The sequence below is a fragment of the Phasianus colchicus genome, chromosome 9 (assembly GCF_987193195.1).
Source record: "Phasianus colchicus chromosome 9, bPhaCol1.hap1.1, whole genome shotgun sequence".
NCBI classification, from domain to species: Eukaryota; Metazoa; Chordata; class Aves; order Galliformes; family Phasianidae; genus Phasianus; species Phasianus colchicus.
This window is the reverse complement of record NC_143444.1, coordinates 28,960,800-28,974,452: the sequence shown is the minus strand read 5'-3', so window position 1 is coordinate 28,974,452 and position 13,653 is coordinate 28,960,800. Positions and strand designations below refer to the sequence as shown.

Genomic DNA, 13,653 nt, shown 5'->3' with positions numbered 1-13,653 from the left:
CCGAAGGCGAGATCTGCGCTCCTTCACCTTTCCCGCGAGAGGAAACGCTTTGAACACGCAGAGCCCCAGGGCCCGTATTAAGCGCCGGTGCCCTACTCTTAGCACACACACTCGTTCCTCACCCTTTCATTTGTAAAGAACGCGTTCATTGTTCTTCACGTCATCTACCCAATGCATGACACATCGTTATCAGTTAGAATTGAGGCCCCGCCGCCGAGCTGGGAGGGACAACCCCGGGGCTCTGTGACGCACTAACGGTCGACACAAAATGGCGGCGCCCGCCCTCAGCGTCCCGCCCAGCGCCCGCCCTGCTGGTGGGGGGAGGGGCGGAGCGGCGGCACCGCGTCCGACCCGTCTCATCTCATCCCGTCTCCCGGTGCCCGCCCTCAGCCGCGGCTCAGCACCGGCCCGACCCCTCCTCCTCCTCCGCCTGCTGGCGAGGTGAGTAGGGGCGGCGGCTGAGGAGGTGTATCCTGGAGCAGGTGGCAAAATAGTCTCGCCGTGATGGCGGAACAGAGCTGATCCGGGAGCCTTACAGTCACACGTCCTCACATCACCCTCCTCGCGTCTGCCAGTATCACGATAGGGCTGGCAGCTCGGGGGGCGCGGGGCTTCTCTCTGAGGGGAGCCCACGGGCGGGAATAGCCGCCGCGCGCGGGGCGGGAGGTCCGCTGGGCTGGGGCTCCTCAGGGAGGGCGGGATTCCTCCACAGCCCTCCTGCCCCCGTTGTCGTTAAAGAGCGAGGGAAAACACCCGAAGCTGTTTTGCTCTCGCTGATAATATAAGGCACGAGTTTTGGTTTTGCAGCTGGCAGCAGCGTCCTGCCCTTGGTTTGCAACAGGATGCACTTATAACTGCGTGTGGGCAAAGAAATACGTAGTAATCTGTTCAGGTGAAATATGGTATCTGTTCAGATGAAGTCATGTTTCCCAGTTTCCTGTTGGGGAGTTTCCTGTTTCTTAATACTTATTTCCCCCTTTTATTTTTCTCCCCTCCTCCTTTGTTTCAGGCGAGCCAACCAAAGAGGTTATGAACATCACGCGTGGTTTAAAGCTTCTCAGAAGGAACTGTCTTTTCTTTCGTTTGGCTTTGACCCCAACAAAAAACTGCAACAGAACCTGTCTTGGTAAAGGACAGAGATGTGTTTCAAATGTCCCAAATACAGAAGTATGGAAGAGTGCACGCCACATTTCCAGAAGGTTTTACTCCCAGTCTCCTCGGTTGCTGAAGGAGAAGATTACATCCCTCCAAATCAGTCCTGTAGGGTTAATCCCAAATCATTTTTCTGCTGGGAGCACTCAGCTCATCAGGTCTTTTCACACATCGCCATCACTTCGGGCTGCACCATTTCCTTTTTTCTGGATAATCATTAAACCTGTTCAGAAGCTGTTTGCTATCCTTGTTGGCAGGTAAAACATGATCTTGCTTTTTCTCTCTCAGAGTAAGGCCCTGTTGTGCAAAGCCATGTGCGTGCGTTCAATCTCTTTATAAAGAACAGTAGGTGTTATTTATTTATAGGGTTTTAACTGTGGTAGATTTGCAAAGCTTTGAAGGGCTGAGGCTTGGGCTAAGGTTTTGTTTAATAAGGAATCGTTTCTTATGTATCTTTTTCCCTTCTACTCCTACACATGCAGAGGGAGATGGACCAAGACACTAAAAGGCATTTCCTCCTCTTCCTCTGAGAAGGAGGAAAGGGAGATAGGTAGGGACCCAAGTGCAACAAAACTTCCTTAAGCTCACACCAGCTGAGAATGTAGGATGGATCAGAGCAGCAGCAGACTCTAACTCTGTTAGCTATGTCCTAAGTTGCCAGTGTTTGTGTCTTACAGGAGCATAAGAAAATGGTGGAAGGCACTTCCTCCTAATAAACGGGAGCTCTTTAAAGAAAGTGTGAGGACAAATAAATGGAAGATACTCCTGGGTGTCAGTAGCTTAGGAGTTTTATTTGTCATGTTTTATTTTACTCACTTGGAAGAGACACCCATCACTGGACGTGCCAGACTGTTGGTGTTCGGAAAGGAGCATTTGAGACAGCTGTCACAGATGGAATATTCTATGGTAAGATTCTGAAGAAAAAAATCAAAATACTCAGAAAGTGCTATGCTTTATTTATTTATTTATTTTATTTATTTATTTTAATGGTGAGATGGACAAACACACCTAGCTGTGTTTAATTTGTAGGAAAAGACTATAGCTGTGTTCTCTGGCACACTTCTTGACAATCAGATTCTCTTAATCCCTTAATGAGTGAAAATTACATGGTATTTTCCTGCACTTTGTGCTCAGAAGCCCTTAGAGCACATCCAAGAGTTATCTTATAGTCTTATCCATTTTTAAGAGTTCCCTTCCCATTAGCAAATCATTCAGGCATCATTTGCCTACAAAATGATGGCTAAAAGCACATAATAGGTAGGTAGCAAACATTTCTAGCAGTGTTATTGTAGTATGCTAATTACAGAAATCCAATAGAGAAGAGAAAAACATAGCTAATAAGCACGTGCTCAGATCTGTCCTTTTTTCTGGATTGATCATTTCCTGGTATTTCTTCAAGGTCCTTTCTTCTATAAGTTGTTACTCCACCCCTGAGAATTTGTTCAGTTCTTTTTTTTTTTTTCTTTTTTTTAATCAGCTCATTTTTCTTTAATTGTTTTCTTTTACTTTGCCCATTGTTCTAATTTCTGAGACTTTGAGTTCTGTAACTTGCTATCCTAATGTCAGTGAAACCTGGTAATCCAGTCATATACAAGTGTCCCTCTATTCCTGTTTCATAGAGAATGTGAGATAACAGAATTAGTACAAGGATATATTCTGATATCTTTTGTATGAATTTGTCTAACTTACAAGTTATGATAAAAATATGGAGATATAGAGGAATTATAAATTCTAATGGGAATTCAGGAAGATACAGAAGTCTGCTCAATTTTGATGCCAAGCTTAGCTGTATGTATGAGGAAACACTAAATATAGGAACAAGGCATAGTATCTTATTTTTAGTTTGTGGGTCTGAAAGCATGATCAGTTAGCTTGAGTTGTATGAAAGAAAAATGTATAAAAAATTAGCTATAATGAAATTGTATGTGGCCACTAAACTAATTTACCAAGTAGTCATTTACTGTGTGTTTGTTCCACATGGCAATCTATCAATTCTTGTTTCAGTGGATGGACAAGTACGAAAGCAAAATGTTGCCTGAGACAGATGCACGCTATCAGGTTGTGAAGAGAGTTGTTGGACATTTGTCTGAGAGCAATAAGGACATCCCACAGGTCTCAGCACTCACCTGGGCTATCCACGTGGTAGATGAACCAGAAGTAAATGCTTTTGTGCTTCCAGTGAGTTGAACCTAAATACAAAAATTATTAGCAATATTGAAACTGCATTTTATTGACCTGCCTTCTGCTTAATTTTCTTATTCACAGAATGGTGAAGTGTTTGTTTTCACTGGATTACTAAATGCAGTTTCTGATATCCATCAGCTGTCTTTCATTTTGGGACATGAAATAGCTCATGCTGTGCTGGAACATGCAGTAAGTAATTAAGAATTTTAGAATTCTTAATTCTTAAATTTAAAATTCTTTCATTATATTAACTAAGATATTTCCTATCACTACAAAGCAAAATTTTGGTATGGCTTTCTAGTTAATGAGAACTTGAGGTTGAAAGGAGAGTAGTCTGATACAGTATATTCTTATTACTCACCTAGTGTTTAGCTGCCAGAAGTCCTATCAGTGTGACTTGTGTTTGGGTTTGTTTGCTGGTTTTATAGCTGTATGGATGGATTATGTCTCACTATTAGGAGTCATTTAGAACTTGGTCTGTAGATGTCTCTCCTCCTATAGCAGAGATAAGGAAGCATCAGCAAGTCAATTTGTTGCTCCTAGACTTGTTCATATCCACATGATATACTTTCATGTATTTTTTGTACACACATGGTACTTTTATTGTACCATGTGTGTACAAAACTATAACAAAGTTATAGGATGCAAAGCTCAAGAATGTCTGGAGCTTGAATCTGCATTTAGAGAGAATTTCACAACCTTGATTATTCTGTATTCTTCATGCGTTGAAATGAATAGTTCTTTTCCCTCTAAACATTAAAGAATGAAAGTAATCATTTTGTTGTGCTCTGTAGGTACAACTATGAAGAAAGAGCATGGTATAGAATTATGGTTCATACTGTTCTGGATTGGGTTGATTCGGTAAAAGGTGCTGTTTTGCCTCCAAAATGATTTCTGTCTCTAAATGTAGTTTTAAAAAAATTGCATCCATTATGTGCACATCAGTTTGAGAAGACATAACGAGAACCTCTTAATCATACTTGCCCTGATAAAGTTGCAAAAGTAGTCTGTAAGTCAGTAAATATGTTTTGAAAATCAGTGAAAATCCAGGAGAACTTCTTTACTGCACATTGTATCATTTGGGGTGATCAAGAATGCTTACATCATAGTTGAGTTTGGTTGAGCTGTTAGACTTGTTAAACCTATTAGAAATAGCTTACCTTGCAATTTGTGTCACTGACCTGACAGAAAGAATGACACAACCTGTCTTGTCAGTGCTCAGATCAATTTGTTGCATGTCGAATGGAAAGCTGAAAAATGGCAGAATTTCAGTTTTATTCTTCACCTTCTGAAGTTGGGAAACACAACAGAAAATAATTTTTAAAAAATGTATTAAGTAGAGTTGCTTATTGTCCCCTGTCTAAATAATGCCTATCTCTTTTTTTGTGTGAACATAGGATTTTCCATTTACCCTGTTCATGTGCCTGTGTAGAAAAAAAATCCAGTAAGGAATGAAAACTGGACCATTTTTTTTCTTTCAGATAGAGAAAGCCAGTCTGGTTCACTTCTTGGATTTCCTATCACTCATCTTTCTCACTATGATTTGGGCCATCTGTCCTCACGATATATTGGCGGTTGTTGGCCAGCGGATCCAGAGCAAGTTGCAGGAGGTAAGAATGACTATGGAATACTTCACACAGCTTAATTGAATACATCTGTTTCTGACATTTATTGCAAATGTGTTGAAATATTTCTTGTTATCCTTCACGGGAGAGCACTGACAGTTTTGGGGGGTTAGTATCTCTAAATAGTACAAATGGGAAAAAAGCAAGAAGAGAAAGACTATAAACAAAAATAAACATGTCTTTGGATGTTTTTGGAGGAAATATGTTTTTATAAATAAGCTTCTGCTTTAGTTGATATATATTCTCATTTGTCACTTTGAAAAACTGTAGATCTCCCTAAATAATGATTGGATTTAGTTGGATGGGCTTTTAGCACTTGCTTGCCAATTAAGTTAAATGAAGGTCTTTTTGAAATGTGCCTCATGTTTTATAGATGCTGAAGTTTTTATTTGAATTGTTGCTAATTTGTTTCTAAACAAACTGAAATATATGGGAAAAGTATCTTTAAATTCATTGCTAATGGTTTTCAAGATAAGGAAGTCGAGAGTCTAAATGTTTTTGAAAGTAGAAACTATACTATAATAAAACATAGTGAAATAAACTTTTCAGGCAGCTTATTTCCAATAATGTAAAATTCAGGGGTTTTTGGTGCTGTTTTTTTTTCCTGCTGCCTAATTTTCTGTCTTATTCTATATAGTTACTCATAAAAATTTTTTTTTCTTCATTTAAAAAAACAATAAAGCCCTTTTTAATAATTTCCTTAAAGGAAATCTTGCTTATTTCATAAAAGTTGAGTCTGGAATGCAATGAAAGTGCTGTTTGGCTTTGACTTGTCTTGATGATTTTCCTATTTCACCCAGTTCTTCAAAAACTGACATGTAGCCAATCTGTTTGCTAGTTCATATGCTAAAGGGTAGATACGTGGGTTATGAACATAAATTACATCCAAAGAGCTTGGATATCTGTACAAGTGGCTAAGAAAGTAATGTACTGATGATTGCTAGTCATCATTTTGAACAGCTGAATTTGGAAAAAGCAAAGTGTGAACCAATCCTCAGACTGCTCATAATAGCAAGATTTAATTTCCTGTCAGGGTTAGGATTGCATTGCATTGGATTTCATTTCTTTTCATTAGGTTGCCTTGCGTTGTGTTCAGTTGCATTTCACTTCATTGTGTTGCATTCCACTGTATTGCATTTCCATTTGGGTAGGGTTGTACTGCATTGGGTCTTTACTGTTAGGTTACTGCAACTGATATTTTGTTATTGTAGATTGGAGTTGTTGCCGGGGTAATTTGGGTTGAAGCTCACAGTTCTACCCTTCTAGATCTGCTGCATGCAGGATATAGTCCAGTAGTGTCCTGGATTAAAGCATTGGTCAGAATTACCTTGAAATAAAATAGAATTAAATGTATCCACATGTAATAATGAATAAATAAGTGGTTAATATTGGCAATGCTCTATCCCATGCACAAAATATGCTGAATAGGAATTCTTGTTTGCTACTCACCCATAAGTGCCATGTCTGCTTTTTTTTTTCCTCGTCACAAATCGGTTTTTACTGTACTTTGGTTTAGCAGCACTTTGAATTTATTAATACTTTTGTTGTAAATTACACTAGTAGATCATATGATTTTTAACGGCACCTAACCATCACTTAATAATCAAATCAGCATTTAATCATCACTTAGTCATTGGTGAATCTAATATGATGATTCAATGAAATTTGCTGCAATCAGAACAGCACTTTAGATAAGTATTTGAGAATGGCAAGTTTCACAGAAGACTTATTACAGAGAATAGGAGTTTCCTAAACTAGCTGTGTGCCTTAAAGACTTTTCCATTTAGGTGAACTACTCACCCCTCCCTTATGCCTGTATGTGCAGCCGAGAGTTTCTGAACCTTGAGGAGCCTGGCCTTTAGTGAGTCACTCACTCTTCTCTTCCATCAGCATATGTGGCAGATGATCTTTGATTTCCAGATACAGTTAGACAGTACCAGATCAGCCCTACTCATGTACTTGTAGCAGAGATGGAAACACAATGCTGGCTTATACTGAAATCATAGAATGGCCTCATCAGGTGTCATCCATGCTCCCATGGACTGTAGTGTAGGTAACTCCTGCAACATAGGTAATCCCTTAACCAGGAATTGCACTAGCACTGGATTTATTTTTCAGAATATAACCATATTTTTGTGCACATTTATAGGGATGCAGATAAAGAGCAATATCCTGCTGCTTAAACATAAGCACAAATAAATCTAAGGGCTAAGAGTTAAAATCGTGATCTTATGATCATCTTCGTGCTGTCCAAAATCTCTGTCTAGGTTACACGTGTATTCAGACCACCAGTTTCTTAGTTCTTCAGCTTCTTACTTTAAATTCTCCTAAATCTCCTGGAGAAGAAAAATCTCAAGTGGTTGTAATTGAAGAAGTAGAAAACTTTCTGCTTGAGCAGATCTGTTTTGGTTGGTGATTTGGGTAGTCATCTTGCCTATTACCAGTCTCTGTTCCTCCCTGTGGAATTATTAACAATTAAAACTGAAATAGTTATTTAGCTAACTGGGAAATAGTCCTTGAGGATTACATGAGACACTAACCAGGGACATCTTTGCCTCTGTAGACTTGCAGGGCAGTAAAAGTATATATTACACTTCAAACTTTACCTACTGAAGATTTTAAAAATACATTTATAACTGCAGTGTTCAAGGTCTGCAAGAAAAAGAGTTTCTGGTATCTTTATTGCACCACTGCTTTGGTGCCCTTTGTATCTACCTGTTTTTCTTTTTCCTGGAACATGTGAGGAGGATCTGCTTCTTTGGCTAAATAAAGAGCAGATGCAACCTTTTCTTCTTCATTAGCCTTGCACATCCTTACTCTCCTCTTTGTTTTTTTCCTAGTTGATGCATAGATCAGAATGCTTTGAGTTATCTCTGCAGGAGAAGGCTGCTTTTCGAGCCCTAATTTGCCTTTACTATAACCTGATAAACTAGGACAGGGTAACCCAAATCTACACAAGCCAGAAGATGTTGGGTTATATGAATTAATAAGAATCTGTCCAAGCTACCACTGTCTTTTTGTGCCTATTAATAAATTGTCATAACCACAAAAAAAGGAAAGTAGCTGGTTGTGTCTTTTCTTCTAATCAAGTTTCTCAAGTGCAGTTTGCAACTTCTGTTGAGAGATAATTGTGGCAAAGGAGTGATTTCTTTTTGAAAATGTTTGATTGCTGATTCATACAGTGGGCTTTTACCACGTAATGTACATAATAATAAACCATAATTTAAAAAGCCTCCGGATTTTTTTTAATTCATTGTTGCTACATCTAAAATTTTAATGTCAGTAAAGGTGAAGAGAGAAAATTCCATTTTGTGCATAATCAGTTTATTTGTCCTGACTCTGAATCTTTAGTGCAACCCTGGTCAGTAATATATTTCTGCTTATAATATCTTAAAGCAACTAATTTAACTTAAGTTGATGTTAACCCTTTGGTCACAGCAAAATGCAGTGACACTGGCTGATGAGAAGAACCATGAGAGTATGTATAATCTGAGTTAATTTCAACTGAAAATAGGAATGTTGAATTATCAATCTACCTACAGATAGATGGATGTAGTGTAATTAAAGATTATATTAGGAAAAATCAATACTGATCACATGCAATGCAAAAATGCTAGATAAAACACTTGTTATGGGAAGGTTAGAAAAATTGCTATAACATTTCAGCTTGTATACATTCAAAAACATGGCACACAGCTCCAATGTGCTTTTTTTGCAGTTTATTTTTGATAGGCCATACAGCAGAACGTTGGAGGCTGAAGCTGATAAAGTGGGACTTCAGTTTGCAGCAAAGGTAACTACAACTGGTTTGTTTTATTACCAACTGAACAGACACTTTTCATTTTCCATTATAACTAGCGGGAGCTTTGCATTTTATACAGAGGTAAACTGTTTGGTTGTTTGTTCTCCAGTTGGCACAGAGAAAGCCAAACAGTGAGTTTACATAAGTAGGCCATATTAAATTGTTTATTGAAGTAGAAACTGCCCTTTAAGCTTTTCCCTTTCACTTAGCGTCCATCTTTTGCAAGAGCTTCTGAGGAATGCTTTGCTATGTTTTAGTGCAATTAAAAATATTCTGATCTGTAAAATCTATTTTCATAAGAATACAGGAAAATTTCAGATCTTGAAATGCCCATGGTTGCTGTTGATTAATGAAGTATATCAATACTTTTCAGGTATTTAAAGTTTTAATCCAAATACAGCCGTGAAAGTAATTTCTTTGCTAAAGTAAGGCAAATTTTGAAGAAATGACTCTTCTTTCATAATTCATTTTCCAGTTACTTTTTTCATCCCTGTGAGTTGTAATTCTAAATTAAACAAAACAGTCAGTTCTAGCAAAGCTACCTGTTGTGTTAGATATCTATGAGAGCAGCACCATCTAGTGTTAATATTTCATAAGTTTAATTTCCCTTTCTTATTAGTTATTAATGTTTCTTCAAGGCAGGATTTTAAAAATGAACTTCGATTCTGAAACTGAAACTTGGGACTGAAACTTCATTTGGAGTTGAAAGTCACCCAGGGGAACTAATACCATCCATGAAAAAACAAAATTGCTGTGTGGGTAACTTGCTGCTTTCTAATAGCAGTGATGCTATAGGATTGTACCAGAAAGAAACAAGCAAAGTGCTTTCACAGCACTTTTCTATTTTTGCAGCTACATTTTTTGTAATAATTGAAAAGAAATAAAATTCAAAGGACAAAGCACCACTCATTTTTATTTTTGAGTGTGGGAGGAGTAATTTTCTTACCATGTAAGTGGTCATCTTTTTCTCTTAAAGAAATGGAAACTGTTGTAAGAAATCCTGTTCTTTTTTCCACTCTACTTAAAGTCAAGTATAAAGGAGTTTATCGGTGATACACAAATGCTGTTTGTATTATAGGTCCATGCCCATCTATAGTTAAATATGGAGGAGATGGGAAAGTTCTTGTTCTCCAGAACTGCTACTTTTGCCTGTTGTGAATTACACCCTTAAAAGATAGTTTAAATCACCCTTTATAAAGGTAATTTAATCACATACAGAACAGCCTTTGCAGCTTGTTTTCAGAGATATTTACATGAGAAGTGATAATAATTCATATTTTAGACTCCTTCATGTATATTTTCTGAACTCTGTGGAAATGGATAACTTGTGCTGTATTGAGCCTAGAAAATATAGTGTGGAATAAAAACGTGATTCAGGTTTATTGAGGTATTTCAGAACAGTCTTTTGTCTGAGATAAACTATTCTAAATAGTCATTGAGTTTTGTAGTTCATGATGTCTGTTGAGGTTCAATATCCATTAGAACGTGTGTTGTATTACCTTAAAAACAGTGGTGTAAACATTTTCTTTCTCCTTTCAGGCTTGTGTTGATGTAAGAGCAAGCAGTGTATTTTGGCAACGAATGGAATTAGTAGAAACCATGAAAGGGGAGCCCAGGTTGCCAGAATGGCTCTCCACACACCCTTCTCATGAGAATAGAGCTGAGCACTTGGACCGCCTTATTCCAGAGGTGAGCAGAGCTGAAGGAAGTGGACCTTTCCCTCTGAGGAAAATTACCAGAATTAGTTTGGTATTAATTGACATGCTATTATTTTTTTAATATCATAGTTAGCTCTCTCTTTATCCATACTGAAATTTTCTATCATAAAAATCTTTCTTGATAATTGTATTAAATGAATAAAAATCAGGATAACACAGGTAAAATGTAATTCCATCTAATGACTTTTGTTCCTGATTTCTAATCAAATTGTAATAATTGTGGTTTTTAATGGCATTTATAATATAGATGTGATAATGACACAGGTTGCATTCTTTTTCCTTTTAAGCAAATTTGGAAGGCAGATTTTAAGCTGGTTTCCTAAACTGTCTCTGAACTGTCTTATCTACCACTACATTGGTAGCTAGCCAAAGACTATCAGATAGAGAACACTCCATTCTATGCTTTCTCTCCCACCAATGTGGAATTGGACACCTTGCATAACAGTGCCTCAAAAAAAAATTAGATCCCCAATAGGAGATTTCTTAATGGCCCTAATTATGATAGGTCTCTGTATAATTTTCAGCCAACTCTTTTTTCTTTTTTCTTCCACTCTGCACATCTCATCTCTATTTGTACCATCACACTGGGGAGCAAACTTTCCCCCACTCTGAGGGACATAGAGCTAATTCACACAATTGCCTGCCGGTCTGCAGTCTGTTCTGTTATTTCTTTCAGATTTCATCCCAAAGGATGCCAAGTACATGGCTGTTTAGAGATGTCCTTAATTTGGTGTGTTACTCACTGGTAGCTTAAGCAAAAATTCTGCTATTAGCCAAGTGCTAGTTTTATATGTGAGGACTGTTCCAAGTTTAGTGATCTTAGCTTGTTTACTGTTTCTTTATTTTTTACACCAGTAAAATAACATGGATTTCTTGCCTAGCGTGTTTTTTTTGTTCTTTGGTTTTGTTAGTCTGTATTTGTACACTTCACAACAGCATTGTTTTTCAACAATCTAAATGGTAACTGGAAATTCCCCTTATAACCAAGCAACTTCTTCTTTCTTCCTCTTTTTTTTTGTTCTCCCATTCCCAGCCACTTAATGTCTTTCTTAACTCCAAGCTGCAGAAACAGCTGCAGATTTATTGGTAGAGAGAGCACTAAAATGCTGAGGTGTTTACTGATTTCAAAGGAGAAGAGATTTTCTTCAACCTTTTGATGAGAATGAATGCAGTAAATAATCTAAATGATGGCATAAATCAAAACAGAGATAAAGTGTAGGATGTTGGAGAATGGCCAAACTGAGTATTTCAAATTAACATACACAAATTCTGTGCTTTACAAAAGTGGGTTGTGAGAATATTTTTGTGAATTCTGTACCACTGAAGAGCAGCTGAATGAAAAATGATCTACATTTTTATGGAGCCTTCGCTTTGGTTAGATGTAACATAGAAGGTTTGAGAGGCTTTGTTTTTGTACAGTTATTGACTGGCTTCTAAAGTGGTGATGAAATAAATTCTTTTCTACACAGAAATTGAGTGAAGAATTTATAGAAATGAACAATAGTGTAGTCTTAGCAGTTGTGTTATTATTTGTTTTATCCCTTCTAGTTTAGCAGGTGCAGCAACTTCTTGTCTATTTGTTACTGCTCTTCCTTGCAAAAGCAGTGGAGGCTAGGAAGTCTTCCACTGTAGTTGAGAATGTGATGTTTTCGTTTGCTTTTTACCTTGTGAGTTTTTTGGAGTAGGATAATAAAGGCAGAGAAGAAGGCTTCCTGTTTTTAACAGAAGTTGACTAGGTAAGTGAAGCTGATACTGCAAAAGTGAAATAAAAATAAAGAAGGTATGTGGAAGTGTTGTTGGAAGCTTCTTGTCTGAAGTAGTGACTCCTTGTTTCTTTGAAAGCTGCCTTCCTGAAGCTGGATTTCAAGCATTTAAAGAGAAATCCAGGGCTTTATTGTTCAATGCCAGTATCTTTTTGCGTACCATATATTGATAGCCAGTAGTGTTCAGAGCCCAGGAGGAGAAGCTGGATATCTGAATGGACCTCTTAAATCTCTTTATGGAGAAACTACTACTTAGACTCAACATCAGATCCATCATAAAATTTGAATCCTAAAATAAAAAAAAATAAACAAAGCAATCTGTTAGTTTTACATTTGTATTTGGTTTTAATATTCCTTCAGTTGAAATTGCCTTTCCTCTGAAGATGTAAATAAGTAGAGCAGCTTTTTGTTGAAGATACTGATATTGTGATTTGTATACTGAATGGCTTTGAGGCTGAAATGCTTTTTTTGGACAATGTTATATGTATTCTTAAACAAGTTACCAGAGCTGAAGGAAACAGAGGCAAGTTTTTGGTCTTATCAGACCATGCAGTTGTTTCTCTGCAGATTTGAAGCTCACAATAAACTGCAATTATATAAACTGAAAAGTTTTTCTTCAGGTAATGAAATGGCTTGTCTCAGTGAGGCAACTTAACAGTCTCAGGAAATGTAAATTAAAGCAGCAATATCACAAGGATTCTCTTTTCACGTAATTAAAAGGCAGGGAGCAATCAAATGGGTTTTAAAGATCTTGCATCTGGATTTCTGAGCAAGTTGCAAGCTACAGCCAAACAGAGGAATTAGTAAATAGAGAACTATAAACAGCTGCAAAGTGGCTGTCTCCTGGAAAGGAATTCGAGAAAATGAAAAAGATTTACCAGAGTTGGAAGGGATTTCCCCCTCCCTTAGGGAGCAATTTTGGTTTTACACTAGGAGGAAAAAATATACCAGCCAAATAAGAACCTTCTTAAAAAGGAAACTGGAATCTCTTAGAATTCCTACATGGAAAGTGGTGAAATACTCAGCAAAGAGTTATTTTCTTTTTAAATAATAAAATCCATAATTTTGTAGTAGTGGGAAGGATGCTTATCGTTGTCCTAGAGAGAAAAATCATGAAATCATAGAGCCAGAGAGCAACTAAAAGGATCTTGTGGTTCATCATTAAACCTTTTATTTTAATGTTCTCTGACTCACTGCAGCTTGCCTACCCTTTTCCTGCTCTGCTATCCAAATAGAACGCCGTACATCAGCTGAAAACTCAGCTATACTGAATAAAGCAGAAGTTGATCAACTTAGCCTTGACTGTGACAAAAAAATTCATCTTGACATTTGCTTTTTTGGCATTGTGTTGTTTGTTCACATTCCATTTTTGATTCACTTAAGCTTCTCTTTCCAACACCTTTTCTTGG

The 13,653-nt window shown here is 37.5% G+C and overlaps 1 protein-coding gene across 8 annotated transcripts in view; it reads left to right on the top strand.

Moving 5' to 3' along the window:
- Positions 1-282: 282 nt before the first annotated feature.
- Positions 283-13,653, top strand: part of OMA1 (OMA1 zinc metallopeptidase) — a 94,182-nt gene continuing 80,811 nt past the window's right edge. For 6 of the 8 annotated variants that reach the window (XM_090146771.1, XM_090146768.1, XM_090146773.1 and 3 more), the window contains exons 1-8: positions 284-441; positions 1,010-1,409; positions 1,830-2,058; positions 3,157-3,330; positions 3,418-3,525; positions 4,818-4,946; positions 8,680-8,754; positions 10,303-10,452. In XM_090146771.1, coding sequence (XP_090002897.1) covers positions 1,030-1,409; positions 1,830-2,058; positions 3,157-3,330; positions 3,418-3,525; positions 4,818-4,946; positions 8,680-8,754; positions 10,303-10,452 — 1,245 coding nt within the window. In that variant the 5' untranslated portion in view covers positions 284-441; positions 1,010-1,029. Of the gene's footprint in view, positions 442-1,009; positions 1,410-1,829; positions 2,059-3,156; positions 3,331-3,417; positions 3,526-4,817; positions 4,947-8,679; positions 8,755-10,302; positions 10,453-13,653 lie in introns of all 8 variants that reach the window. The other 2 variants (XM_090146767.1, XM_090146766.1) reach the window with 1 other exon arrangement.